The 25,578-nt window shown below is 51.0% G+C and overlaps 1 protein-coding gene across 5 annotated transcripts in view; it reads right to left on the bottom strand.

Moving 5' to 3' along the window:
• The window catches only part of Ece1 (endothelin converting enzyme 1), a 102,140-nt gene that overhangs the window by 7,387 nt on the left and 69,175 nt on the right, over positions 1-25,578 (bottom strand). For all 5 annotated transcript variants that reach the window (NM_053596.2, XM_087551456.1, XM_087551457.1 and 2 more), the window contains 11 exon segments: positions 653-763; positions 6,405-6,508; positions 8,745-8,822; positions 9,354-9,452; positions 10,194-10,304; positions 11,452-11,566; positions 12,731-12,873; positions 20,287-20,478; positions 21,719-21,784; positions 22,319-22,465; positions 24,246-24,367. In NM_053596.2, the coding sequence (NP_446048.2) occupies positions 653-763; positions 6,405-6,508; positions 8,745-8,822; positions 9,354-9,452; positions 10,194-10,304; positions 11,452-11,566; positions 12,731-12,873; positions 20,287-20,478; positions 21,719-21,784; positions 22,319-22,465; positions 24,246-24,367 (1,288 nt within the window).

Below are 25,578 nucleotides of genomic sequence, written 5' to 3'. Positions count from 1 at the left end.
GCAGGGACTTCTGGGAATGTGCCCTTGGAGATAGCAGGAGGCTGGTGAGAGTTAGCCACGGTCAACTCTGTCCTCAGGGGGTCAGGCACGTGTCCAAGTCACTCAGCAGAGCTGGGTCTCACGAATGGGCAGGGGGTGGGGCCAGGCCAGCTTCTGCCTAACTGACACACGAAACTGTAAATACCAGCCTCAGATTCAAATCCAGGGCCATGGCTTTCAAAGCCTGCCTGCATGAGACACAGGCAGAATGTCTACTCTCTGGCTCCAGAAGGACCCTGACTCTGTGACCCGCTCCTCCCATCCCCACTCTGCCGGGGCATCCAGAGTCAAGAGAAGTCAGGAGGGAAAGGCCAGGGTTACAAAGGCCGCTGCTTCCACAACCGACTTCTCAATCCCAGGCCTTCTGGGTCCTCTGGGCACCAAAGGATCAAGTAGACTGGCTGGTTACATAGTCAGCTATGGGTTCTAGGTCAGACTGGACTGGGGGTTGCTGAGGCTGGGGAGTGGTTGGGTTAAGACATAACCTACTTGGGGGTTGGGGGATTTAGCTCAGTGGTAGAGCGCTTGCCTAGGTTCGGTCCCCAGCTCCGAAAAAAAAAGAACCAAAAAAAAAAAAAAAAAAAAAAAAAAAAAAAAAAAAGACATAACCTACTTGGGCGAAGAGCGGGTATAAAATGGCGCCTGCAGGATTCCAGCTGGAAACACAATCTCGTTCTTGGTGGGCGAGTAGTAGGCGTTCACCATGGGCGGGGTCATACTCCACCTGCAGGCCACAAGCACTCGTGAGATCTTTGGCAAACATGGTGGAAAGGGAGCGGGGCATGACTTAGTGACCGCTGTCTGGAATCCGAGCTGGGCATGGTGTACTCTGACAGGCGGGGGCAGGTGGATCTTTGTGAGTTTGAGGCCCACCCAGTCTACAGAGCGAGTTCCCGGACAGCCAGAGCTACCTCATAGGGAAGCCCTGGGGTCAATTCCCAGCGCTGTATAAAACAGGATGACAGGATGATGTAATCCCAGCATTCAAGAGGAAGTAGAAGGACCAAAAGGTCAAGGTCATCTCCATTGTCACGTCACGCGTTTGAGTGCCAGGCTCAAGATCCTTCTATCAGCAGCTCTCAATGTGCCTTAAGGCCTGTTAAGGCCGCCCTCACAGATGCTCTACCAAAAGCCAGGTCCACAGAAGCTGCCTGAAACCCCAGCACTGATGATGTGGATGCAGAGTTAGGAGGTGGTGGCGCACGTCTTTAATCCCAGCACTTGGGAGGCAGAGGCGGGTGGCTCTCTGAGTTCAAGGCCAGCCTGGTCTACAGAGCGAGTTCTAGAACAGTCAGGGCTACACAGAGAAACCTTATCTTGGAAAAAAAACAAAAAAAAAAAAAAAAAAAAAAAACAGAACAAAGCAGAGATGTGGACGCAGGAGGATCAGAGGTTCGAAGTCATCCTCAGCTGTGTAGTGAGTTCAAGGCCAACGTGGGTGACATGAACTTCTGTTTCAACTCCCTCAACCCACCTCCCACCACTACCACCACCGCCAAACCCAAAACGGGCAGAGGGTAGGTGACTGGGGATACGGTTCGGTGGTGTGAAGCCTGCTTAGCTAGATTAGTGACTCTGGGTTCAAGAAGTAAATGGAGGGGCTGGAGAGATGGCTCAGCGGTTAAGAGCACCGGCTGCTCTTCCAGAGGTCCTGAGTTCAATTCCCGGCAACCACATGGTGGCTCACAACCATCTGTAATGGGATCTGATGCCCTCTTCTGCTGTGTCTGAAGACAGCTACAGTGTATTCATATATAATAAATAAATACAAAATAAAAAAAAAGAAGGAAATGGAAACACTGTCTTAACACAGAGTAGAGACTAACCGAGGAAACTGCTCACATCTCCCCTCAATGAGCTCAGGCGTGCATGGTACCCACACATGCAAATAAGCACACTTGTGCAAACAAACAAAAAAAGCCAGAAAAGCCCACACTGTAGAAACAATCCCCAAACCCAGGCCAACAAGCCACCCTCACTCCCTGAATGTCCCTGAGAGGCAGTATAACTGTTGAGCCCATCAGGCCCAGCCCCCCACAGCACAAGCCTCTTGATCTGTGTCACCCAGTGTGTCACATCAGTGTGCTTATCCTGTTTCCAGAGGGGCTGGCAAACCACAGGCATTTGGACACAGACACTGAACATTTTTCTTGCGAATGAGTGGAGTGTGTTCATAGTCTCTGGGCAAACAACTGATGTCATCTGTTACCCATGACAAAAATGTGAGCTTTCGAAATAATTTTGGGGTGGGCTGAGATGGCTCAGTGACTAAGAGCACTGCCTGATCTTCCAGAGGACCTGGGCTCAGTTCCCCACTGCCATAGGGCAGCTCACAATGGCATGTAAATCCAATCTCAAGGGATTTGATGCCCTCTTCTGGTCACCACAGGAACTGCATGCACGTGCTATGCATACATAAATAAAATAAGTTGGGGTTGGGGATTTAGCTCAGTGGTAGAGCGCTTGCCTAGCAAGCACAAGGCCCTGGGTTCGGTCCCCAGCTCCGAAAAAAAGAAAAAAAATAAGTAAAAAACTTTTTTTTTCCGTTCTTTTTTTTTTCCTCCCTGAAACAAGGTTTCTCTGTGCTGCCCTGAGTCTCAGAAGTCCATCTATAGATCAGGCTGGCCTGGAGCTCACAGAGATTCCCCTGCCTCTGCCTCCAGAGTGCCAGGATTAAAGGCATGGACCATCACCACCCAGTTAATTTTTTTTAATTATAAAAGGAATATGGGGGTTGGGGATTTAGCTCAGTGGTAGAGTGCTTGCCTAGCAAGCGCAAGGCCCTGGGTTCGGTCCCCAGCTCCGAAAAAAAGAAAAAAAAAAAAAAAAAGGGAATAGGAACATGTACGAGTCTTTGAAAATGTGCAACTATTAAAGTCTTCCCCTTCTCTTCTGGGTCTGGTGGAGAAGACTTTTAATCCTGTCACTTGGAAGGCCAAGGCGGGTGGATCTCTGTGAGTTTGACGCCAGCCTGGTCTACATAGTGAATTCCAGGAGAGCCAAGGCTATGTAGAGAGACCCTGTCCCAAAAACCACAACCAACAAAAACCTTCCCCCTTCCTAACCGTCTGTCTGTGTGAGGCTGGCTTTTCTATATATACTCTAAAAAAGCATGCTACAGCGGAGGAATAAAGAGGGACACATGAGAACACAGCTGCCCGTTCAACCAGAAATAAAGAAAACCGAGGAGGCTGGGATATAGCTCAGCGGGAGAGAAAGACTGATTCCACCCCCAGTGAGTCCGGAAAAACAAATTGGAAAAAGGCAAACCTCTGTTTTTAATCATAGATACAATCTACCTACCCACTGATAAAAGATCTGTATTGTAGGGGCTAGAGAGATGGCTCAGCCGTTAAGAGCACTTTTAGTTTCTTTTCTTTTCTTTTCTTTCTTTCTTCCTTCCCTTCTTTTTTGTAAATTTTTGTTTGTTTTTCTGAGACCTTGTATAGCCCTGGCTGTTCTGGAGCTCACTCTGAAGACCAGGCTGGCCCCGAACTCACGGAGGTCCGCCTGCCTCTGCCTCCCGAATGCTGGGGTTAAAGGCGTGCTCCACCATTGCTGGCTGCACTTGTTGCTCTCGCAGAGGACCTGGGTTTGGTTCTCATCACCGTGTGATGGCTCACAAGCATCTGCGTCTCCAGTTCCAGAGGATCCAACCCCTCCCTCTTCTGACCTCTGTGGGCACCAGGCATGCCCATGGTATACAAACAGAAAATCAGGGAAAACACTCATATATGTGATTAAAAATATTAAAAAAACCCCATATTTTATTTGTGTGTGCACATATTTGTCTGCCTGTGAGTATGTGCAGGTGTCTGCGAAGGCCAGAGGGGCTGAGAACTGTATTTCAGTCTGCTAGAAAAGCAGGCTATGATCTTAACTGCCCAGCCAACCTGATCTCTCCTGCCCTCACGAGAGAGGAAGGGAGAGAGAGATGGGGTCCACCGTGTAGCCCTAGCTGCCCCCTTAACTCTAAGTGGACCAAGCTGGCCTAGATCCACCGGTCTCTGCTCCCCCAGCTCCGAGTGCTTGCGTTAAAGGTGTGTACCACCATGCCCAGCACATAAAAATATTTTTGAGAAGACATTAATTTTAGAAACTTTTCATAAAACCAATAGAATGCATGCTTTAAGAGATTTTTGTGGGGGTTGGGGATTTAGCTCAGTGGGAGAGCGCTTGCCTAGCAAGCGCAAGGCCCTGGGTTTGGTCCCCAGCTCCGAAAAAAAAGAGATTTTTGTGGGGTGTCTGTTTTTGTTTTGGTGACGATGTTTCACGTCTTCAGGGCTGGCCTAGAATTCACCATTTTGCAGGAGGTGACCTATCTTCTCTGTTCCTAACTCCATCTCCTACGTTCTGAGGCCGCAGGGGTGCACACCACGCCTGGTTTTTCTGAGGTGCCAAGGACCAAGCATGCTGGGCAAGCACCCCATGACCTGATCCACAACTGCACATCTGAGGGTGGGTAGGGAAGGGTCCTAAGACCGAAAAGATTATTAAAGATTGTTCATACACCGTGAATCAGCACTTCAGTGTTTTCCTGGTGCAGAAGGGAGAGCCAGTGAAGAATGGGAAAAGAAAAACAGCATCTGCCACATGTGCCCAGTGGCTCTGTTCCCTCCCGGTGAGCACCACAGTGGTAAGATTTTGCTGGCTGTCACGAAGCCGTGTAAAGATAGTGAGAGATTTACCACATTACATCTACAGCCAAGTAACCACCAACACATTCATGGGTGCATATCAACATTTAGCTGAACAACTAAAAAAGTTAAATTTAAAAATTCAGACGAGGGGCTGGGGATTTAGCTCAGTGGTAGAGCGCTTACCTAGGAAGCGCAAGGCCCTGGGTTCGATCCCCAGCTCCGAAAAAAAAGAACCAAAAAAAAAAAATTCAGACGAATTGGCAGCCCTGCCTACGATATATCCCTCGGAGCTTTAAAAGCCCATCTCCCACTTGAGGAAGTACCATTGAAGGTAGGATGCTTAGAGGAAACTGGTGTCTGAACCTCCTGTCCACAAGAGGGCGCCAGAGGCAAAGGGGAGTTGTCATTGCCTAGGTTAGGAAGTCTGCAAAAAATACTTTTGGAGTTAGAAAGTTAATCTGAGGAACGACACTGAGCCGAGAGGGCGTTTAACTTTTCAAAAGAGATTTTGTTTGTTTGCTTTGTGCTGTTTTGCGACCAGGGCATAGAACCCAGGGCTTCATTCATGCCAGGCAAGTTCTCTACCCATGAATATAATAAAATACAAGCTTAGCTAGAGTCAGTCAGTCAGTCAGTCAGTCTGTCTGTCTACCTACCTACCCAACTACCCATCTATTTGTGTTTGTGTGTGGTGTATGCCTGAGTGCTATTTATTTGTGAGTGTGATATATGCACATGTGCACGTGTGCACACGTGTGAGCAGAGGTCAGAGGTCATCGTTCAGTGTCTCCTCTATTGCTGCTCATCTCAATTTCTTGAGACAAGATCTCTCACGGTACCCGGAGTTTTCCAGTCTGGCTAAGCTGGCAGGTGGGACAAGCCCCCAGGGATCTTGTCTCCTTTGCCTGCACTGAGGTGACAGATCACAGTGTCCCCACGCTCCTATAGCAAGCACTCCTTTTTTTTTTTTCTTACTAAATAAAATAACACACCCAAAGCTGTGTGCAGCGCATGTGCCTGTTATGAGGCACTGGGGTCGCTGAGGCAGGAGGACCAGTAGAGCTTTGGAGTTCATGGCAATCCTGGACAACATGCCAAGAACTCAAAAACAATGAAAGACAGACACTGTATCGCACTCTGGGTTATTCTGATTTAAGAGGTTCTGGTGTTTGTTTGCACGGTTGGGGTTCAAGCCTAGATCCTCCCACAAGCCAGCCAAGCGCTCTATCACTAGGTCACACCTTGACCCGAAAGGTTGTGGCTGTGAAAGAGCCCCTCAGGCGCTGGTGCTGTGGTACAGTGTTGGGGCCCATCCGGAACCTTCTTCAAACCCCTATGGAAAAGCCACCACTTTTGTTCATGAGGAACTGGGGGCCCGCCCAATGATCCAAGACCAAACTTTTCCTTCCCACGGTCAAGGAGAAACAAGCTCTGAGGGCTGCTGACTCAGCAGTGCCGGGATGGGAAGCGGCTCTGTTCAGCTCTGGGCTGCCGACCACTCTGCCAACGGGCCAGGTATGGGATGATGCTGACCCATCTGCCCCCAGCCAGGAACCTCACTGGCCTTTGGCCTTGCAAGTCAGAGAACCAACTCCACCCCTCAGAGGGTGCTTCTGACAGCTGGCTCACAGCAAGCGAGCAATGAAGCTGAGCGCCCCACCCCCATCCTGCCAGATCACTCTGGGTCTCTCGGTGTGCAGGGAGCCCACACCTTGGGGAACTCACTGATCTCTGTTGGGGGCTTTCCTGAGCTGGTCGGCTGTGACCCTCCATGAGAAGTTGAAAAATCGCATGGCGTTCTCAAAGTAGAGATCGGGAACTGCTGTGTACTGAGGAAATAGAGCAGAGTCTCGGATAAGAGCACGGTCAGGCTGGGAACCTTCTAGAACCACAAGAACTGAGGCCTCACAAGGCCAGAGACTGGAAGGGAGGGTTCAGGTTCTCCCTTTACCTAGCCTCTCCCTTTCAAAGACACTTTAAAATTATTACCCACGGGTGCCTGAGAGGGTCACGGTGCTATGAGATGCCTGCCCTAACGTGGCACCTGGGACTTCAGCAAGAATATGCCCAATAGTGACAGACACATCCTATGCCTGTCCTAGCCAATATGGTCAGTTTTTTTAAAAAAAGATTTATTTGTTTATCTTATATGAGTACACTGTGGCTGTCTTCAGACACACCAGAAGAGGGCATCAGATCCCATTACAGATGGTTGTGAGCCACCATGTGGTTGCTGGGAATGAACTCAGGACCTCTGGAAGAGCAGTCAGTGCTCTTAACCACTGAGCCATCTCTCCAGCCCTCTAGCCAATTGGTAAACACTACTTGAAGCACTTCCAACATGTTTATGTGGCTTTTAAATTTTAATTTGGTTGGGCTTCGGGTACAGCTGGGCAGGAAGAGTGTCTAGCATGAACAAAGCCCTGGGTTCCATCCCCAGAGCTAAGCTTGGTAGTGCATGCCTGTAATCTGAGCTCTTGGGAGGGACCAGAAGGAAGATTAGAAGTTCAAGGTCAACCTTGGCTACAGAGTCCAAAGCTAGCCTGGACTTCGTTAAGACCCTGTCCCTGAGCCAGCAATAAAATAAAAGTTAATTTAATTAAATAGCTCCCTGTGGGCCTGGACCTGGACTTTATCTTAGAAAGTGTTGGGGTATGCAGCCTTGTACACCCTAAAACACCCACCTCCACCCTCAGACACCCTTAACACCCACCTCCACCCTCTGACATCCCTTAACACCCAGCCTGGCTTCTTTGTCCCTGACAAATGCACAGCCCTTGCTCAGATGCATTTCTGGCTATGGAACAGCTGTCAGATGCTGGCCCCCAGGGCAAAGTCAGGTCCTGGGGCAGCTTCTGGTGGCCTCCAGGAGTCCTTGGATCTTATGTCCTGACACTCGAGAACACTTTAAATGATTCTCAAGGAATTGGAGCTGCAGACAGAGTCTGACAGCCTCTGAGGTAATTTTAATAGATTCGGGTTTTAAATATAGCCCGGAGGTGAGGCTACTGTAACGTCAAAAGTGCCCCAAATGACAATCTTCAATGGAGAACTTGGAAGACCTAATCTTGTGGCTCAGAACTGCAGTCACTCAAGGCAGCTGATTAGCGTTCCAGGCGGCAGGAGCTCCTCCATTACCCCTTGATGCCAGGCTTTGGAAGTGTGCTTCCTCTTTCCCATTAGCATTTCAAGGTCAAAGCTAAAGGTCTAGGCATTCTCTGAGGAGGGAAGAGAGGAGCTCAGGGGCAGGAGGATGCCTGGGAGCAGCAGCAGCAGCAGCAGGTAAGGGGCTCACTTTGCTTACTCGAGGCTTTAGGGTTGCTGATTCTCACTGTGCCTTTGAAGAAACACTTTCTTTGAAGTAATAAACTTAATAAATGTATGTGTACACACATGCACATGCATGCATGCTTACTGTACACTCGTGTGTGACGGGGTGGCCAGAAGGAGTCGTATCTACTGGAGCTTGAGTTGTAGGAGGTCAGGAACTGCCCAAGGCGGGTGCTGAGAACCCAACTCCCGTAAGAGCAGTACGAGCTCTGGACCCGTCCGTCTGTCTGTCTGTCTGAGATAGGGTCTACCTTATAGTCCAGGCTGACCTTGAACTTGCCAAGTAGCCAAAGATGGCCTTGAACCCTGTTCCTCCTGCCCCAGCTTGTGGAGTCCTAGGGTTAGACACATATTGGCATGTCCGGTTGTTCTCCCCTCCTTTTTCCTGCCCCATGCTGTTGGGGATGGAACCTACGGCCTCACACACTCTAAGCACATGCTGTGCCACGGAGGCACCCTGCCCTAGCCGTTCCCACTCCCTCCCTGGAGCCGCCATTCCTAGTGAGGCCCAGAGCTTGTGTTCCAGAAATAACCACAGAGCAATGGCTGATGGTGGCTCTGGGGAGACAGGGACCCCCACTGACCCAGGACCACAGAGGAACAGGGGAAACTTTCCTCATGCCCCGTATCCCTAAACCCCGCCCTACATCACATTGGTATAGGTTGATGGCCACCACCGTGGCCTTGCCTCACATGGGCTTCAGGGAGTTTGAGGGGTAGACGGAAGCCACTTACGTCATTGAACACTTTGTCCAGCTCCTTGGGGTCCATGATGAAGTTGGGGTAGCCTATCATGTTGTAGATGGCGTCCGCCTGGACAGGAGGGATTGGAGTAAAACAGGGTCAAATGGTGCTGGCCAAGCCTGCCCCAGCTCTGTGGGATCCAGCTCAGGGTCCGTGCCAAGGAGAGGCAGGGCTAGCCTCCTGCCCCCTTAAGGATTCTATATCTTTTTCCTGGAAGGAGTCTGGTAAATTCTGTGAAATGTCATTTCCCTCGAGAGAGCATCATGGTTTGGATGTGTCACCCAAAGTTTACACATTGTAACTGATTCTGAGCTGAACGGTTCTGGAAGGTGAGCGAGTCACACAGCCTTCCTTGGTCCTCATGAAGGACAGCCACGGTTGCAGGAATGAGAGGGACCGAGGGTTACTTAACACAGGAGCTGGCTCTTACGAAAGGGTTGGCCTAGTCCCTTCCAGGGTGGGCACCCCCCTTGTCCTTTCCCTTCTGCTATGGGATATCCCTGACTCTATGCCACGGGGGCCTTCAGGATGTCCTGAGTCCCACTAGAATCACAGGGCACAATGGCATCCACACACATCTGAACTGCCAGGTAGCCTCACCTTCTCCTTGGCTGACCTCCGAGTATCTTCATCCATCCATTTCAGGGTGCTCAGGCTCTCCTCGAATGCCTTCTTGATCTCCAGGATGATCTCGCTGGCCTGAGGGACAGATGCCACGCCAGTGAGGGCTGGGCTCTGGCATCACCAACTAAGGACATTGCATCACCGGGAGCCCTGTGCCTAACTAAGGACATTGCATCACTGGGAGCGCTGTGCTTAAAGGACACCGCCGGCCAAAGGCTAAACTCAGGACTGGGTCAGGGAGGATCCATGTTTCCTACCCATCCTCTCCTTATAGGATCCTTCGAGCCAAGGCTGGCCTCCCGCTAACAGGACTGGGGTCAAGTGAGATGAGGCAGACTTTCAGGAAGTTGACGCAGTCTCTGTTGCTGGACTTTTCAGAGCCTCTCACATGGGCAGGTGCACTGTGAGCCCTTCCGTGATGGCTAAAATCCTCGGCCATTCCCAGACTGACCAGAGCACAGAAATCATTCTGAATGGAATGAGGTTTGAAATCTAGGGACAGTTTCCAAAAGGTTGCGGTTGCTACGGAAACAAACAGGAGCTCTGGAAAGGTAACTACATCATGGCCGGACCTGGAGGTCGGAGACAGGTTGAAGATTCTGGAGAAGAGGGGGGAGGCCCTCCACAGCAGCCGAGGTGACAGACCGAAGGGGGCGAGCCCTTGACTCCCGCTGGACTCTGTGTTAACCACAGACTGACATAAGCTCTACGCAGTCAGCACTGTTAGTGACCACAGCGAGGGCTGGGGCTGGGGCCTTAGTACGTGTGGGGCCCTGGGTTCAATCCCCAGCACCCTGAACACAGAGAGGCACTTACTATGTTCTTGCTGTCCTCCGCAAAGGTTGCTTTCACAAACATGGGGCCCAGGGCAAAGCCCAGGTTGTTTTCTGTGTCACTCACGCAAAACTTCCAGCGGGGAAGACAGGTCTGGAAAACACACATGGCTGCCAGTGGGACACACACATGGCTGTTTGTGGGAAGAGCTTCCTTCTCCCAGCCCCTTTCCACCCGAGAACGGTGCCACCAGGCGCTTGTGCTTTCTTCTGGAGCCTTGGAGATACATTTTCTGGCCCAGTGGAGGCTACTTTAGGTACTGAGCTGAGAAGACTCAGGGCTAGGGACATAGCTCAGTGACAGAATGCTTGCCTGGCATGTAGGAGGCTGTGATTCTGTCACCAGTACTGAAGGGGGAAAAAAGATAGGCATGGTGGCCTTGAGTTGGTGACGAGGTTTGAGACTAGCCTGGGCTACAAAGTAAGACCCCCTTTCTCTCTTCAGCCTGGTACCAAAAGGTCTGGGATGTAGCTCAGTTAGAGTGTGGGATGCAAGGGGCCCTGGATTCATGTCCCAGCATCATAAAACGCTAGGTATGGGGCTGGGTACGGTGGCTCACGCTATTAGTCCCAGCTCTCTGGAGACAGAGGCAGACAGATCTTTGTGTGTTCAAGGTCAGCCCGGTCCACATAGTATGTTCATAGCTAATCAGAGCTACCGAGTAAGAGTTAGACACAGACACAGACACAGACAGACACACAGACACACACAATTGGGCATGGTAATGCACACTTGTGATCCCAGCATTGGAAAAGTAGAGGCAGAAGGACCAGGAGTTCAAGATCATCCTTTTCAGGTACACTATGAGTTCAAGACCAGCCTGGGCTACATGATATGCTAACCACACACACACACACACACACACACACACACACACACACACACGTAAATAAGAAAGAAAAATAGTGGCCCCCACGTGAGGATCACATGCCACACAAGGGAAGCAGCCATCGATAGAGCGCAGGGGCCGAGTAAAGAGTCTATAAACCACCTTTGCTCCCAATCAGTTTCATTGCTAAGATATCTCTTGGCTCTCTGGCCCAGTGTACTTACTTCCTGCCCACTTTCTGCTGGCTCAGGTCCCCTCGTTTGCCCCCATGGACAGCAGCTGCCTCCCCCACCCCCACCCTCAGAGTTTCTCTCCTATCTCCTCCCTTAGGAGACCCACCGCCACAGCTGCAACCGATCACAGACTCCCTGGTCCCCTGCCCATACGCGGTGCGCATAGTAGCACGCTTACCTTCTTTGTCCCGTACATAACCTCCATGAACTTCTCATCGGCATCCTGAAAGCGCTGGTCGAGAAAGGAGCTTGTTTTCCGTACCAGGTTCCACATCATGTAGTTGTTGAGCAGGCTGCAGAGACAGAACCAGGGAGAGATCAGAGACCCCTGGGTAGCCTTCAAACTCCATTTCCGACCTAGGTTCTCCTCTAGCCTGCCCACACGGCTGCTTACTGCTCTCTAATCACACCGAACAAGCTCTTGAGGGTCAAGCCCAGCTCTCCTACCACAGAAAACCTTTGGTGTCTAATGTAATCGCTTGTATGACGTTGGTACTCAATAAATGTCATTGCTTGGTTATTCCATCCCAGCTAGGAGGAGGGGGCCCATGGCCAGCCATGCTCAAGGATCCATGATTGGCAGCTCCTTCTGCCCCAACTTCAGGGCACAGGAAGCCTATTTGTGGCTGCTGCTGGGCTTTCAAAGACTGGGCTTAGCGCAGAGATGTCCATTTAAGCTAAACCCTTGACCAGGGAAAGGTTAAACAAACACATGTATCATCGATGGAATACTATGAAGCCAGGAAAATGCCTTCAGAGAGTTGCGATGCTTCGAGGAAAGATGACAAAGGCCATGGGCAAAACATTGGTCCTGTTGACAGGGGGATGCCGTAGGCCAGGAAACCTCTCCTCTGTACATGTATGAACATAAATACACACATCCTAGAAACTCCTTTCTAAAAAGAGTTATTTTATATATGACTGTTCTATCTATACATACACCTCTCCGGCTCCTAGGAGCTCCTTTTTACCTTACGCCTTCCAATATTCTGGCTTTTAAAATCTAAAAAATGGGGCTGGAGAGATGGCTCAGTGGTTAAGAGCACTGACTGCTCTTCCAGAGGTCCTGAGTTCAAATCCCAGCAAACAACATGGTGGCTCACAACCATCTGTAATGGGATCTGATGCCCTCTTCTGGTGTGTCTGAAGACAGCTACAGTTTACTCATATAGATAAATAAATCTTTAATTGAAATTGGTATGTCAGAACCTCCTCTTCACTACCTCTCACAGTGTCACGGAGGTGGGAGAGGGGAAGGATGGGATACTTATCCTTAGCCTGCAAAGCTGTGAAGAGGAGGAGCTGAGATTTGAACCCGAACCTCACACAGAAGCCCACCGGGGACCTTTTTTCTGAGTTTGAATGTCACTTGTCCCCACCCTGCCTGAGGGGGTGCTGCCATGAAGGGAGCCGTCCCAGACCGACTTGTTCCCTCAGCACCCATGTGCCTCCGTTACCATTTGTCGGTGCTGTTGATGAGTGTGGAGACTTGTCTGAGGTATTCCTTGTCGTAGACCACGATGGGCTCAGACTCATTGATCTCCACTGGGTAAAAAATGGCATTCAGAAAGGGTAACCAGTTGATGGCGGGTGCCAAGGTCTGCAAGGGGAGAGGGCAGTGTGAGGGTGGCCAGGTCACTTCCACCTCGGCCCAGGTCTCCAGGCCGTACCTCAGAAGGCTTCATCACTTTCTGACCAACAGCAGGTATGATATTGTCTTGCCAGAGCGCAAGACAAAGAGAGCCGGAGCTGGCCGGCCAGAGTTTCTGTCTGTGGCAGTTTAAGGAGTCAGGTGACAAGATCTAATTTAAAGGGTTAGAGAGGTGACTTGTTGCTCTTGCGGGGGACCCTAGTTCAGTTCCCAGCACCCACACCAGGAAGCTTACAACCACCTGTAACTCCAGTTCCTGGGAGATCCAACACCTTCTTCTGGCCTCAGTGGGTATCTGCACACACATGTACCCCGAAACACACATCCAAATGACTAAAAACTTAAAAAGGACCTCATTTCAAAGCTGGGGCAGCTGAAGCCAACCCCTAGGAGGCAGAGGCAGAGGCAGACAGATCTCTGTGAGACTGGGGCCAGCCTGGTCTACATAGCAAGTTCCAGGCCAGCCAGGGCTACACAGTGAGACCCTGTCTCAAAATAAGTAAATAATAATGAAAAAGGGGGGGTGGTAATTGCACCTTTTCTTTGGGCAGGACCGTTTGGAATTATATGCATGAATCTTTTCCAATACACGTGCTACACACACACACACACACACACACACACACACACACACACGGGCTTGACGGATGATGGCTACCACTGTGTCTTGTAATTTCCTTGTAGTTCCATGACTAGACGACTAGAGGCATCCGCTGTCCCCATTTTAAAATTTACATCTAAGGTCGTCCGCTTGATGCAGGTGCCGTCACCCACTGAGTCATCTCACCATCTGGACCACCATGATCTTAATTTTTTGTTTCCCAACAAAGTATCACTATGTAGACCAGGTTGGCCTTGAACTTGAAGTGATCCTCCTGCCTCCATGTCCTCTTGATGGGACTGCACCACCACACCAGGCTCACCTTAAGCACGACTGAGTCCAGCTGTGTGGCTTTAGACACTCACCGTTTTGCACTGCCACCCCTCCCCCATCCGGCCTCTGCTTTCCAGAGTTTTGCCAGGCTGAAGAATTCTATTCCCTACTTCCCAAGTCTCCAGGAGGTGGTAAGCACTCGCTCTGTCTCCTGCGGGTTCTCTACTGCCCCGAGAACCTCAGATAATTGGACACAAGGACAGTTTCGGTTCCTGTGATTTTTTTTTTTTCCCCTGACGCCTGGGATTGAACTCGGGGCGTTTACGCACAAGGCCAACGCTTTTTCATTGAGCCTCTGCTTCCCCCACCTCCCAGCCCCCAAGGCTTGCCCTTTTGTAACTGGCTGACTTCACTTAGCACAGAGTCCCTGAGCTGGGTTGCACAACATGGGAACAGTCAGCTCCAGCCTCATCTACGTGCCCTGTTATTTTTAGAATGCTACTTTTCAGAACTCTAGGTCTTTCAGGGCTACAGAGACTGTTACAGCGAAGAGCCCAGTACATCATGAGCCCCTGACTCTTAGCAACCGAGTGATCGATGGCAGCCATTCCCATGGCTTTTCAAGTTCTGTGTCGAGTGGCCCCCACCCTGAGGAATGTCGAAGTCTGTTCTCATTTTCCTTGAAGAAGTAGAAAATATCAAGCAGATAAAAAAAAAAGTGAGTGACACCTAAGCTGTCAAAGTCCTTTCTGTTGGAAGAGTCAGGTGACACCATGATGTCCCCCTGTAACATCAGAGCAGCACAGCACACGGTGAGCTGATTAAAGCTCCCAGCCAGTTCTCAGCCAGGGGCTGATTTGAGCCATTGGTTGGTGAGTCTTCCCACCAAGGCTGACTGTACTGGGCTGGAAACAGCACAGTGGGCGGCCAGCTAGTGTGTCACAGTACATCCCTGCTGCCCAGCTGCCTGGGAGTAAGAGAGATGCGAGCTGAGAGTGAGCAGACGTGAAGGGGTCTCCAGCAGGAATCAGCTTGGGGATTCAGATCCACCTCACAAGCTTTCTCTAACTTGGAGGAAACCTCTCGCCTCCCAGAGCTGCCTGCTTTGTCCTCTGGAAATGGCCCACTGTACCAAGCATCCTTGCCCTCTGGCTTGCCCTCCCTGCCCTCCTCTTGGCAGATCCTCTGTCTCCAGGTGACTAGGAGGTTGAAAGATACACTCGTGAGATCTTAGGGTCGCTTGATGACAGGATCCTGTGGCCAAGATCCCGGGAAACAGATGTGTTTACAAATGTCACTGCTCACATAATTTGTGAGAACCATGTGTCACTGGAACTCTCTGACAGAAATATCAATGGTGAAAACCACCAGGGTCTCTACACAACCTGTTCCTATAGGGTGAGCAGATGTTCCCCTCCGGAAGTGCCCTGGCTCTGAGGTAAGGAGGTTTGATGAACGCTAGGGTTTTTAAATTTCCAGCCTCAGGTCCTTCGCTGATTCCTAACTTAGCGTGCTTCCACGGAGATGACTGTTTTAGTCGACTGGGCCATTCTGCTGTGACTCAGTCCCCCTGAGGGCACTGGTGAGCTCTATTTTCCACACTTGAAGCCAAGGAGCCCTACTGAGTACCAACTAACTCAAAGAGCCTTGGGAAGTGAGAGAGGGCAGCAGTGTGGCACACATCCCTGGCACTGGGGAGGCAGAGACAGGAGGAACACGAGGTTTGAGCCCGTATATAGACCCTGTCTCAAAATTACCAAGGTCGAGAGGGTGATATCTCGTTTATGGCTTGAGCTCATGCAGGGGCCGAAGCGGTGTCTTCTGGGACACGTTAAAGCTCTGGACTCGGCGGCACTGCAGCTGTGGCTGCCTGCACAAGATCAAGGCAGTCGACGCTCCAACATGGAGGGAGGGGCTCCCAAGCCCCCACCCCTAGCTGGGGAGGACTGACTTAGGGAAGAGGGAGTCAATTTTCTTTAAGGCTTTGATCCTTAGTAGGTCGACCATGCTCCAGTGGACGATCCACCTCTATGAGTACATGGGCAGCGCAAACTAGACTTGATAGGTTATTTAAAAAAAAAAAAAAAGGATGGCATGAAGTTGGTGTAAGTGAAAGGTGGATGTGGGAGGAGCTAGGGAGAAGCAAACTGGATATGGGAGGAGCTAGGGAGGGGAGCAGAGGATGTGGGAGGGGCTAGGGAGAGGAGAGGTAGATATGGGAGGAGCTAGGGAGGGGAGAGATGGATATGGGAGGGGCTAGGAAGGGGAGAGGAAGATGTGGGAGGGGCTAGGGAGCGAAGATGTGGATATGGGAGGAGCTAGGGAGACTAGGGAGAGGAGAGGTAGAATTTGATTAAAGCACGTTGTCTAGTCAGTCATGGTGGCACATGACTATAAGCCCAGCACTTGGGAGGCAGAACCAGGTGGATGTCTGCGAGTTTAAGGTCAGCCTGGTTTACATAGCAAGTTCCATATTGTGTAGACTGAGGCCAGCCTGTGTTAGTTGTATAAATGTCTGGGTCTGGAGAGGAGTCTCAGTGGGAAACAGAATCCAGGCTGCTTTTGTAGAAGAACCAAGTATGGTTTCATTGTGCCCATGTCAGGCTAGTAGGTGTGCATAACTCCAGCTCAAGGAGCTCCAACTCCCCCTTCTGGACCCTGAGGGCAATTGCATGTGTGCACATTCAAAGGGACACCCATGTATGCACACAATTTAAAAGTAATAAAAATAAATCTTTAAAAAAACAAACTGAGGGGGCTGGAGAGATCGCTCAGAGGTTAAGAGCACTGACTGCTCTTCCAGAGGTCCCGAGTTCAATTCCCAGCAACCACATGGTGACTCACAATCACCTATAATCAGGTCTAGTGCCCTCTTCTGGCCTGTAGTTGCATACATGCAGGCAGAAAGCTGTATGATGTATACATAATAAATAAATAAATGTTTAAAAAAAAAAAGAGCACTGACTGCTCTTCCAGAGGTCCTGAGTTCACTTCCCAGCAACCACATGGTGGCTCACAACCATCTGTAATGAGATCCGATGCCCTCTTCTGGTGTGTCTGAGGACAGTGATAGTGTGCTCATACATGAAATAAATAAATCTTTAAAACAAACAAACAAAAAGAAACAAAACTGAGACTGGGTTGTGGCTCAGTGGTAGACCAATTGCCTAGATGTACAAGGCTCTGGGTTCAGTTCCCAACACTGGAAGTAAAGGAGAACAAGAAGACACTCTAAACCATGGGGAAACAGGCAGAGGAGGAAGTTTACTCCCCAGTGACCTTTGACCCAGAAGTTCCCATGAAGGAAGGGAACAGTGTCTGCAGAAGCAATGCTGGATGTATATAATTCATTGAACACAGCCTCTATTCTGGGCTAACCTGGAGCCATCTGATTACGGCAGCTGGGCCAGCCGAGGACCCTATACTGAAGCTGGCAGTGCCTTTATTCAGGGTTTGGAAATAAAATTAATTGTTACTATTTTACTGCTGGGGACCCAGGTAGCACTGCTCGTCACAGAAACAACCATCAACATTTTACCTACTCACTCCTCTGTGCCTAATCACGTCAGGTGGGCGGTTGGGGAGAGAGGCTTAGTCCAGCCTCGTGGGGCTCAGGGCTTCCCTGTGGTTAGACATGTTTTCTTGTACCTGTCTATCTGCCCAATTCTCTTGGCTAACACTCCCTAGGAGCTACTCTACAAAGACTCCGAGAGTTAAAGTTGAAGAATCACTGTCCCTTGTGTACGCCGTTAACCTCTGTGCTCCCACCCAGAGTAGGACTCAGGGGATGGGCTTCTTTCCTAGGAAGGAGACTGAGGCTTAAGGGGTTGGGTCATGTGACCCACATCAGCTTGAGATGGAGTAGGGCAGTGCCATGTTCTGAGCCCAAGCCCAGGCTAGCCCTTGTAGGCTGCTCCTCTGAAGGACCCTTCTCACGCGAGTACCAAGGAGCAATGGGTATGTAGAACCAACTGTCTTTCTTCTCCCTTATTCTGTCTTAGGATAACTCAAAAGTTCAGGGGAGAGGAGATAGATGAATCTGGTGACCACTGGCTGATGTGCTCAAGGGCTACCGTGCCCCCTGGGCATCAGTTGCAGAATCAGACTACTGTGGAGCCACCATGGTAAGCCCCGAGAGGCTGGAGCAAACTAAATTATGCCATGCAAGCATCCCCTCAACCTTTTAGCTTCAGAGCAGAAAACAGTGCCAGATGGTGCCCGGCACACTACCTGTCTCCATAACAACCGGTTGGGCACCACTTCCCCTGGGAACCTGCAGGCAGCTGGCAGCTGCGGGAGGCCTGAGTGGGGTGTGGCACCTCCTGGGACCCTTAGCTTAAGTGGGCCAACCATTCAACCTGAATGCACCCCTAGCCTTTCTTGCCTGGCTTCTCCTTCTCAAAGCCTTTAGCAGAGAGACACTGACTGCTTCCTATGAGGCAGGCTAGCTGGTGTGTGTGTGTGTGTGTGTGTGTGTGTGTGTGTGTGTGTGTGTGTAAGAGCAAGCCCATGTGCACTGAAGGAAGGAACCTGTAAAACATAGTGTCCCTTCTTCAGAAGGGACAGACAGATGGGAGGACTATGGAAACATGGTAGTGAAACTCTGAAACAGACATGGTGTCCCTCCAGGGGTGAGAGCAAGGCTCAGTCAACAATGCCACCTGACAGAGGTCCCTCTCCCCTTGTACCTGTCTATCTGCCCAATTCTCTTGGCTAACACTCCCTAGGAGCTACTCTACAAAGACTCCGAGAGTTAAAGTTGAAGAATCACTGTCCCTTGTGTACGCCGTTAACCTCTGTGCTCCCACCCAGAGTAGGACTCAGGGGATGGGCTTCTTTCCTAGGAAGGAGACTGAGGCTTAAGGGGTTGGGTCATGTGACCCACATCAGCTTGAGATGGAGTAGGGCAGTGCCATGTTCTGAGCTTAAGTGGGCCAACCATTCAACCTGAATGCACCCCTAGCCTTTCTTGCCTGGCTTCTCCTTCTCAAAGCCTTTAGCAGAGAGACACTGACTGCTTCCTATGAGGCAGGCTAGCTGGTGTGTGTGTGTGTGTGTGTGTGTGTGTGTGTGTGTGTGTGTGTAAGAGCAAGCCCATGTGCACTGAAGGAAGGAACCTGTAAGACAAGGCTGGGGGTCTAAGACAAGGCTGGCCAGCAAGGCAGATGGAAACAGAGAACCCATCAGGGCATCAACTGAGGATCCCTGAGCCCCAAGCAGCCACGAGGGATGGGGGGAGGCCTAGAAGGGGACTGAGTACAGAGCAGATAGTAGACCTCTAGCTCCCTCACACCAATCAGGTCTGAGGGGCAGTTACAACCCAAGGGCATGTCACAGTCCGGGGAGCCAAGCCCGAGGGCCAACCAGCTCCTCTGCTACTCGGGAGCCTCTGGTCCTAACCACGGCACTCGGCTGCCCTGCTCAGAAAAGGCTGAGATGGAGCTCAACTGGTAGAACACTAGCCTGGCATGCAGGAAGTCCTGGGTGTATCCTCATCCCATTAAAAAGTAGTGAGCCGGGAGGTGGCGGTGCAAGCATTTAATCCCAGCACTTGGGAGGCAGAGGCAGCTTGGTCTATGGCATAAGTTCCAGGACAGCCAGGGCTACACACACAGAAACCCCATCTCAATAGAACAGAACAGAACAGAACAGAACAGAACAGAACAGAACAGAACAGAACAGAACAGAACAGAACAGAACAGAATAAAAGGAAGTGACGTGGTGCTGCACACCTGTAACCCCAGCACTTAAGAGATAGAGGCAGAAGCTGGAGAGATGGCTCAGCGGTTAAGAGCACTGGCTGCTCTTCCAGAGGTCCTGAGTTCAAATCCCAGCAACCACATGATGGCTCACAACCATCTGTAATGCCCTCTTCTGTTGTATCTGAGGACAGCTACAATGTACATTATATGTACTAAGTCTTTAAAAAAATTAGGGGCTGGAGATTTAGCTCAGTGGTAGAGCGCTTACCTAGGAAGCGCAAGGCCCTGGGTTCGGTCCCCAGCTCCGAAAAAAAGAACCAAAAAAAAAAAAATTAGAGAGGCAGGAGGACCTGAAGCTCAAGGCTATATGGCAAGTTCAAAGGTGGCCAGTGAGATGTAACACCTCCCTCTCAAAACAGTAAAGTAAATGAAATAAACTCTGTAGGGTTTTTCATAAAAAAAAAAGAAAAGGGAAGCACTGTGGCCCACATCTCTGTCGTGCTCCATGTGCAGTGCTCCGTGACCAGGATGGGGAACACGGTACAGGAGAGGGTGGAAATATTACATCCGTGGGAGTTGTGATCACCGCCACAGTCTTCCTACCCTCGTGGTCTTTACTGGGTCAAAGGTCTCTCCCTGAGCCTGTCTTTCCATCCATGACCAGGCCTTCACGGATGGAAATCCTTATCAGGTCGCTTCAAGGGTCTGGTAAGGTGAGTCTGCAGCTTGGGTCCCCAGAGCTTCCATTGAAGCCCAGCAGCCGACGCATCTCGACGGGCAGCTTACCTGCAGCTCAGCAGCCGTGACTTTGTGGTAGATGAGCTCTTCATCCCGGCGCTTCTCCTGGGGGATGGTGATGTTGGCCAGAGCGGTCTCAAAATCCAGGATCTGCTGCATCTGGGGCCGGATGGAGTCCTCGTCCCCACCACCCAGCAGTTTCCCCAGCTGGACCATGTAGTTCAGATAGCCAGTCAGTACCTGTGGGATCAGCTCTGTCAATGGCGGGCGCCTGCGGTCCTCTGAGCTAGAGGAGGGCAGAACAGGCTGCAGCCCAGCACACGCAGCTGAAGGTTCTACCCAGAAAACCCACATTTTATTCATTTCACTGCGACAGGTCTCACTGTGTGCCCTGATGGGCCTAGAACTCACAGATCTGCCTGCCTCTCTTTCCCTAAAGGTGCGTGCCTGGCTTGCTGAGACAAGGTTTTACTCTAGGCTGGCCTGGGACTCAAGGCCACACTGCTTCACTTCCTCAATGCTGGGTTACAGGCTCGTGTCAAGCCAAGCTTCTGAAGCACAGCTTCCAGTAGGGTGCTGAGTCTGTCCACTTCAGCCCTCAGGGTTAAACTGAAATGCTTGCACAGGTCCTAGGGTGGGATTGGTGGCGCTGCTACTCGGGCTCCATCTCTGCTCATTCCAGAATTGATCTTTGTGTGCGGGTGCGCACAAGCATACACACACACACACACACACACACACACACACACACTGACTATTAGTAGGTACACACTCCATGGTGCGTCCATACAGGCCAGAGAACAGTTTTTTGGACACAGTTTTCCATTCTACTTTTATGCGGGTTCTGGAGATCTAACTCATGTTGCCAGGTTTGTGGCAACCATCTGCCTGCTAAGCCATCGCTGGCCCAATTTTTATTCTTAGAGTCGGCTCTGAGCCACCTGCCAGTGTGTGTCCCCTGATCCGATCACGTTCACTCTCTTTAGCTGCCCCTCCACTAGCTGCTAACTGCATGAGGCTGAGCCTCTAGCTGGGTGATCAGTCAAGTGAGGTTTGCCTCTCAACAGAGGTCCCTGGGGATCATCTCCCCATCATTGGGAACTGGGTGGGCACAGGTGGAATAATGGAGCTGGCTCTGGGTGTGCGACACACTTAATGGCTGTGTGGTTGGGAGCAGTCACTGAGTGTCTCTGAGCCTTACAAGGCAAGGTAAAGTCTTATCAGTGGTGAGGCCCACAAAAGGCCCAGGACCTACCAATGGTGGCGGGTGTCGCCACTGTCTTTAGAGAAGGGAGAAATGATGCCCCTTGTGCCTGCAGTGGCTGACTGTGATGCTGGACATTTGGGGACACCCTCCCCTGCACTCCCTCCCCAGGGTTGTCTGTCAGCATTCAGGAAACTGAGTCCTCTGTAAAAGCCAAGTTTTTGAGGCGTCTGGGATCTCCGCGTGTGCACAGCGGGGTAGACCGGGCAAGCTTACCTTTTCATTTTCCGTCTTGTTCAGGTAATAGTCTCTGGAGGGCAAGCCAAGGCCGGACTGGTCCACCTGCAGAGGGAATGGGTGAGCAGGGAGCGGGGAGGTTCCCTGCTTGTCCTCTACTCTCTCTGAGACAAATGCCAGCAGGAACAGAAGCTGAGAGCTACCAACAACGGTACGTCCACCCATGGACCAGGGATGAGACAGGCACGTTTCCCAGTAAGGGAAATGGCAGCTACCCTGAAGAACTGCAGGGGGAACTTGTGGAGACAGTGCTGGTGAAGAGCCTTCTGAGAGTTGGTGAGGGAGGGGAAGAACATTCCAGAGAGCTAGCACAGAAGCCTTCTGGTCCCATCTTGACATACCTCACTTTAGGTAAGAGTGTTATACTGTGTTTGGTTGACAAGGAAATTATAGTTCAGAGAGGCTGAGCCATTTGCCTAAGGTCACACAGCATGGATGGGTGAGGCGAGGTGAAAGCAAGGAGAGATGGACTCAGATCCATTGCAACCAGAGCTACAAAGGTCAGGGACTGCGGCAGGGGAGCAGAGGGTGTCACCAGTCATGTCTGGGAGGTCATATCACCTCCGTGACTCAGCCTACCTGGATCACATTGCTGTTGGAGTTCTTGGAGTCGGCACTGACATAGACAGAGAAGAAGGGTGAGGTGCGGTAGTGCGCTGTGACCACCTGCAGCGTGTCCTGGAAGTTGTCCTTGGCCCAGGGTCCTGTGATATTCCAACCTCCGAGCTGTGGGGAGAGAGCAGACGTGGTATGTTCGTGAGCACGTGTGCATGGGTGCGTGCGTGCATGTGAGTGTGCATGCAAGTGTGAACAGTGTGAGTGCATGTGTGTGTGATGTGTGTGTTTAGGGATGTGGGTGGTGTATGTGTATATGGGGGTGTGTGGTGTGTGTATGTACATGTGTGTGTGGTGTGTGTGCAGACATGTGCAAGAGGTGTTTGTACGCATGACTATATGTGTGTGTGTGTGCTTGTGCGCATGCATGTGTGCACAGGTGTAGGCATGTAGCTGGTGGATGGTGCACATGCATGGATGTGGGTGGTATGTACACATGGGCATATGTACACAGGTGAGGGTAGTGTGTACATGTGTGTGTATATGCAGGTGTGGATGGTGTCTGTGCACATGTGTGAGTAGTATGTGTTTTCAGGGGTGTGGGTAGTGTATGTGTGCATGGATGTGTGTGGTGTGTGTGTATGGACATGCGTATATGCGCACATGTGTGTGTGCAGACATGTGAAAGAGGTGTTTGCATGCATGGGTGTGTGTGTGTGCGCACAGGTGTGGGCATGTAGGTGGTGGATGGTGTACATGCATGGATGTGAGTGGTGTGTATACATGGGTGTGTGTACACAGGTGTGGGTAGTGTGTGTGTTCAGGGGTCTGTGTGGTGTGTATGTATATGTAGCTGGTGTATGTGTGTGTGTTTGCTCAGGGGTGAGCCTGTGCTGAGCTGGTGTGAGAGCCCCAGGCAAATCACAGCCACGTGCTGTCGACCCTGGAGCAGTCAGTCCTCTGAGCTCTTTTTTTTCTTTCTGAGATAGGGAGTCTCCGTGTAGCCCTGGTTGTTCTGGAACTCACTCTGTAGACCAGGCTGGCCTTGATATCCTTAAGTTTGCTAAGAACACACAAGGTTGCTGATTCCAAGTGACTAGAAGGGAGATGGACGGAGACTCTGCCAGGGACAGAGTTTCCTGAGTCTCATAGAACTCCAAAGGTGTCTACAGGGAAAAGGTTGAGAAGCCACAGGCGTCTTATGCTACAAACTGGTAATGAGCGCCTGCCCCACAACCACGGAAGCCTGAGTCTAAATTCCCAGCACCCACAATAAGAGCAGGGTGCAGCCTCAAGAACGCCTTATGACCCCAGTGCTGTGGGGAAAGAGGATTGTGGGGCCTTCCTGGTTATCAGCTTAGCTCCATGTTCAGTGAGGAGACCCTATCTCAAGGGCATGAGGAAGAGATTGACAGAGCAGGACTCCTGATGCCCTCCTCTGGCCTCCATGTGCCCAAACACACACACACACACACACACACACACACACACACACACACACACTAAACACACACACACACACACTAAACACACACAAAACAAAGAAGAAACAGATGAGCGACTTATTAATAATCAGTTAATAATCAGCAGGGTCCTCCTCTTGCAGAGAACTATTCCAATCAAGAGTCTAGGGTGCTTCAAGACTCACACACCCCTCTACATACTCACAGGACTGGAGGACTAGTCAATGCAATCCCTGCCCCCCACCTAGACACACACATGCGTCTCCCCAGCAGATGCAGACACACACCCTATACCATCCACACAGACAGATCCGCCCACACAGAGCCATGCACACACATGCTCAGGCAATCCCAACCCCCGCAGCAGACAGACAGGCTCTGAGTCCTGGCTGGGCATGGTGGCTGGAGGTATGAGGTGGGGAGGAAGCTGGAGGGGAGGGCAGGAAGCTGATCAGAGGGAGACTGGGGCCATCCACTGGAACACCCACCTTCTCAATCAGCTCCATCAGGGGCTTGGCCCGAAGCTCCTCGATCCTAGTTTCGTTCATACACGCACGGTAGTACACTTGCGCCTTTTTCTCTGCCTCGCTCGCGCTGGCCGTGGAATTTTCTAGAATGCCAAGAAATAACAGAGTTGTGTCCCAACTGGGTGATTTCTTCCTGGATTCTCAGCACTCCCAGCTGTACAAAAGTACCACGGCAAATTACTGCCCATGGAGGAGAAGCCTTGTCCTGGGGCTGTATTCAAGCGCCTCTGTGTCCTGGGTTTCTTCCCTCTGTAAGATGACCTCACAGATGTGGCAATGTGTGCTGTGCTGCATAGTTTTGTGTCAATTTGACACACGCTAAAGTGATCTGAGAGGAGTGAACCTCACTTAAGAGAATGCCTCCAAAAGATCAAGCTGTAGGCAAGCCTGTATATAGGGCATTTTCTTGGTGGGTGGGGTCACTCCTGAGCTGGTGGTCCTGGGTTCTTTAAGAAAGTAGGCTGAGCAAGCCATGAGGAGCAAGGCAGTAAGCAGGACCTCTCCATGGCCTCTGCATCAGCTCCTGCCTCTAGCTTCCTGCCCTGAGTTCCTTCAAATACAAAGCTGAATGAACCCTTTCCTCCCCACACTGCTTTTGGTCATGGAGTTTCATCACAGCAATGGTGACCCTAACTAAATCAACCACCATGTGGCCCCAATCCCTTGTCTGGAAGGTGGGAACCCCGCCTGGGTTTTCAGCTCTCTGATGACCTCACCTGGGAGTAAAGGCAGGAATCAGAAGTGGTTTGAAAGAGTGTATTCATTGCCAACTGACTTCCCGGCTTCCTCCTGAGAGGGCTAGATGTGTTTGCCAGACTTACAAAGGGCTCAAAGGGCTGTTATCCATTTTCCACCCTGGTGGCTCAGGCTAGGGCTGTATCTCATCCTACTGTGATGGGGGCTTAGAGCTGCTCAGGTACTCACGAGACTCCTGACTCCTACCACCACCACCTCTTCCTCCTCCTCCTCCTCCTCCTCCTCCTCCTCCTCTTCTTCTTCCTCTTCCTCCTCCTCTTTCTCCTCTACTTTCTCTTCTTCCTCCTCAGCACCAGAGGTACATACTACCTGCTAAGGCCACAGGCCTGAACATATGGCCTAGAAGGTTCTTGACGCACCCAGGGTAGTCATACCTCTTTGTGCTGCTCAGACCCCCAAGGAGTCTACTATGCACTAAAGCTGCTGTCTGATGTCTGAGAAAGTGTGTGTGTGACACACACACACACACACACACACACACACACACACACACACACGAGAGTCCAGCTTCAGGGTAGACTCTGTAACGCTGTGGCCA

The sequence above is a fragment of the Rattus norvegicus genome, chromosome 5 (assembly GCF_021556685.1).
Source record: "Rattus norvegicus strain SHRSP/BbbUtx chromosome 5, alternate assembly SHRSP_T2T, whole genome shotgun sequence".
NCBI classification, from domain to species: domain Eukaryota; kingdom Metazoa; phylum Chordata; class Mammalia; order Rodentia; family Muridae; genus Rattus; species Rattus norvegicus.
Note: the sequence above shows the minus strand (reverse complement) of the source record. Positions and strands in the feature narration are given on the sequence as shown.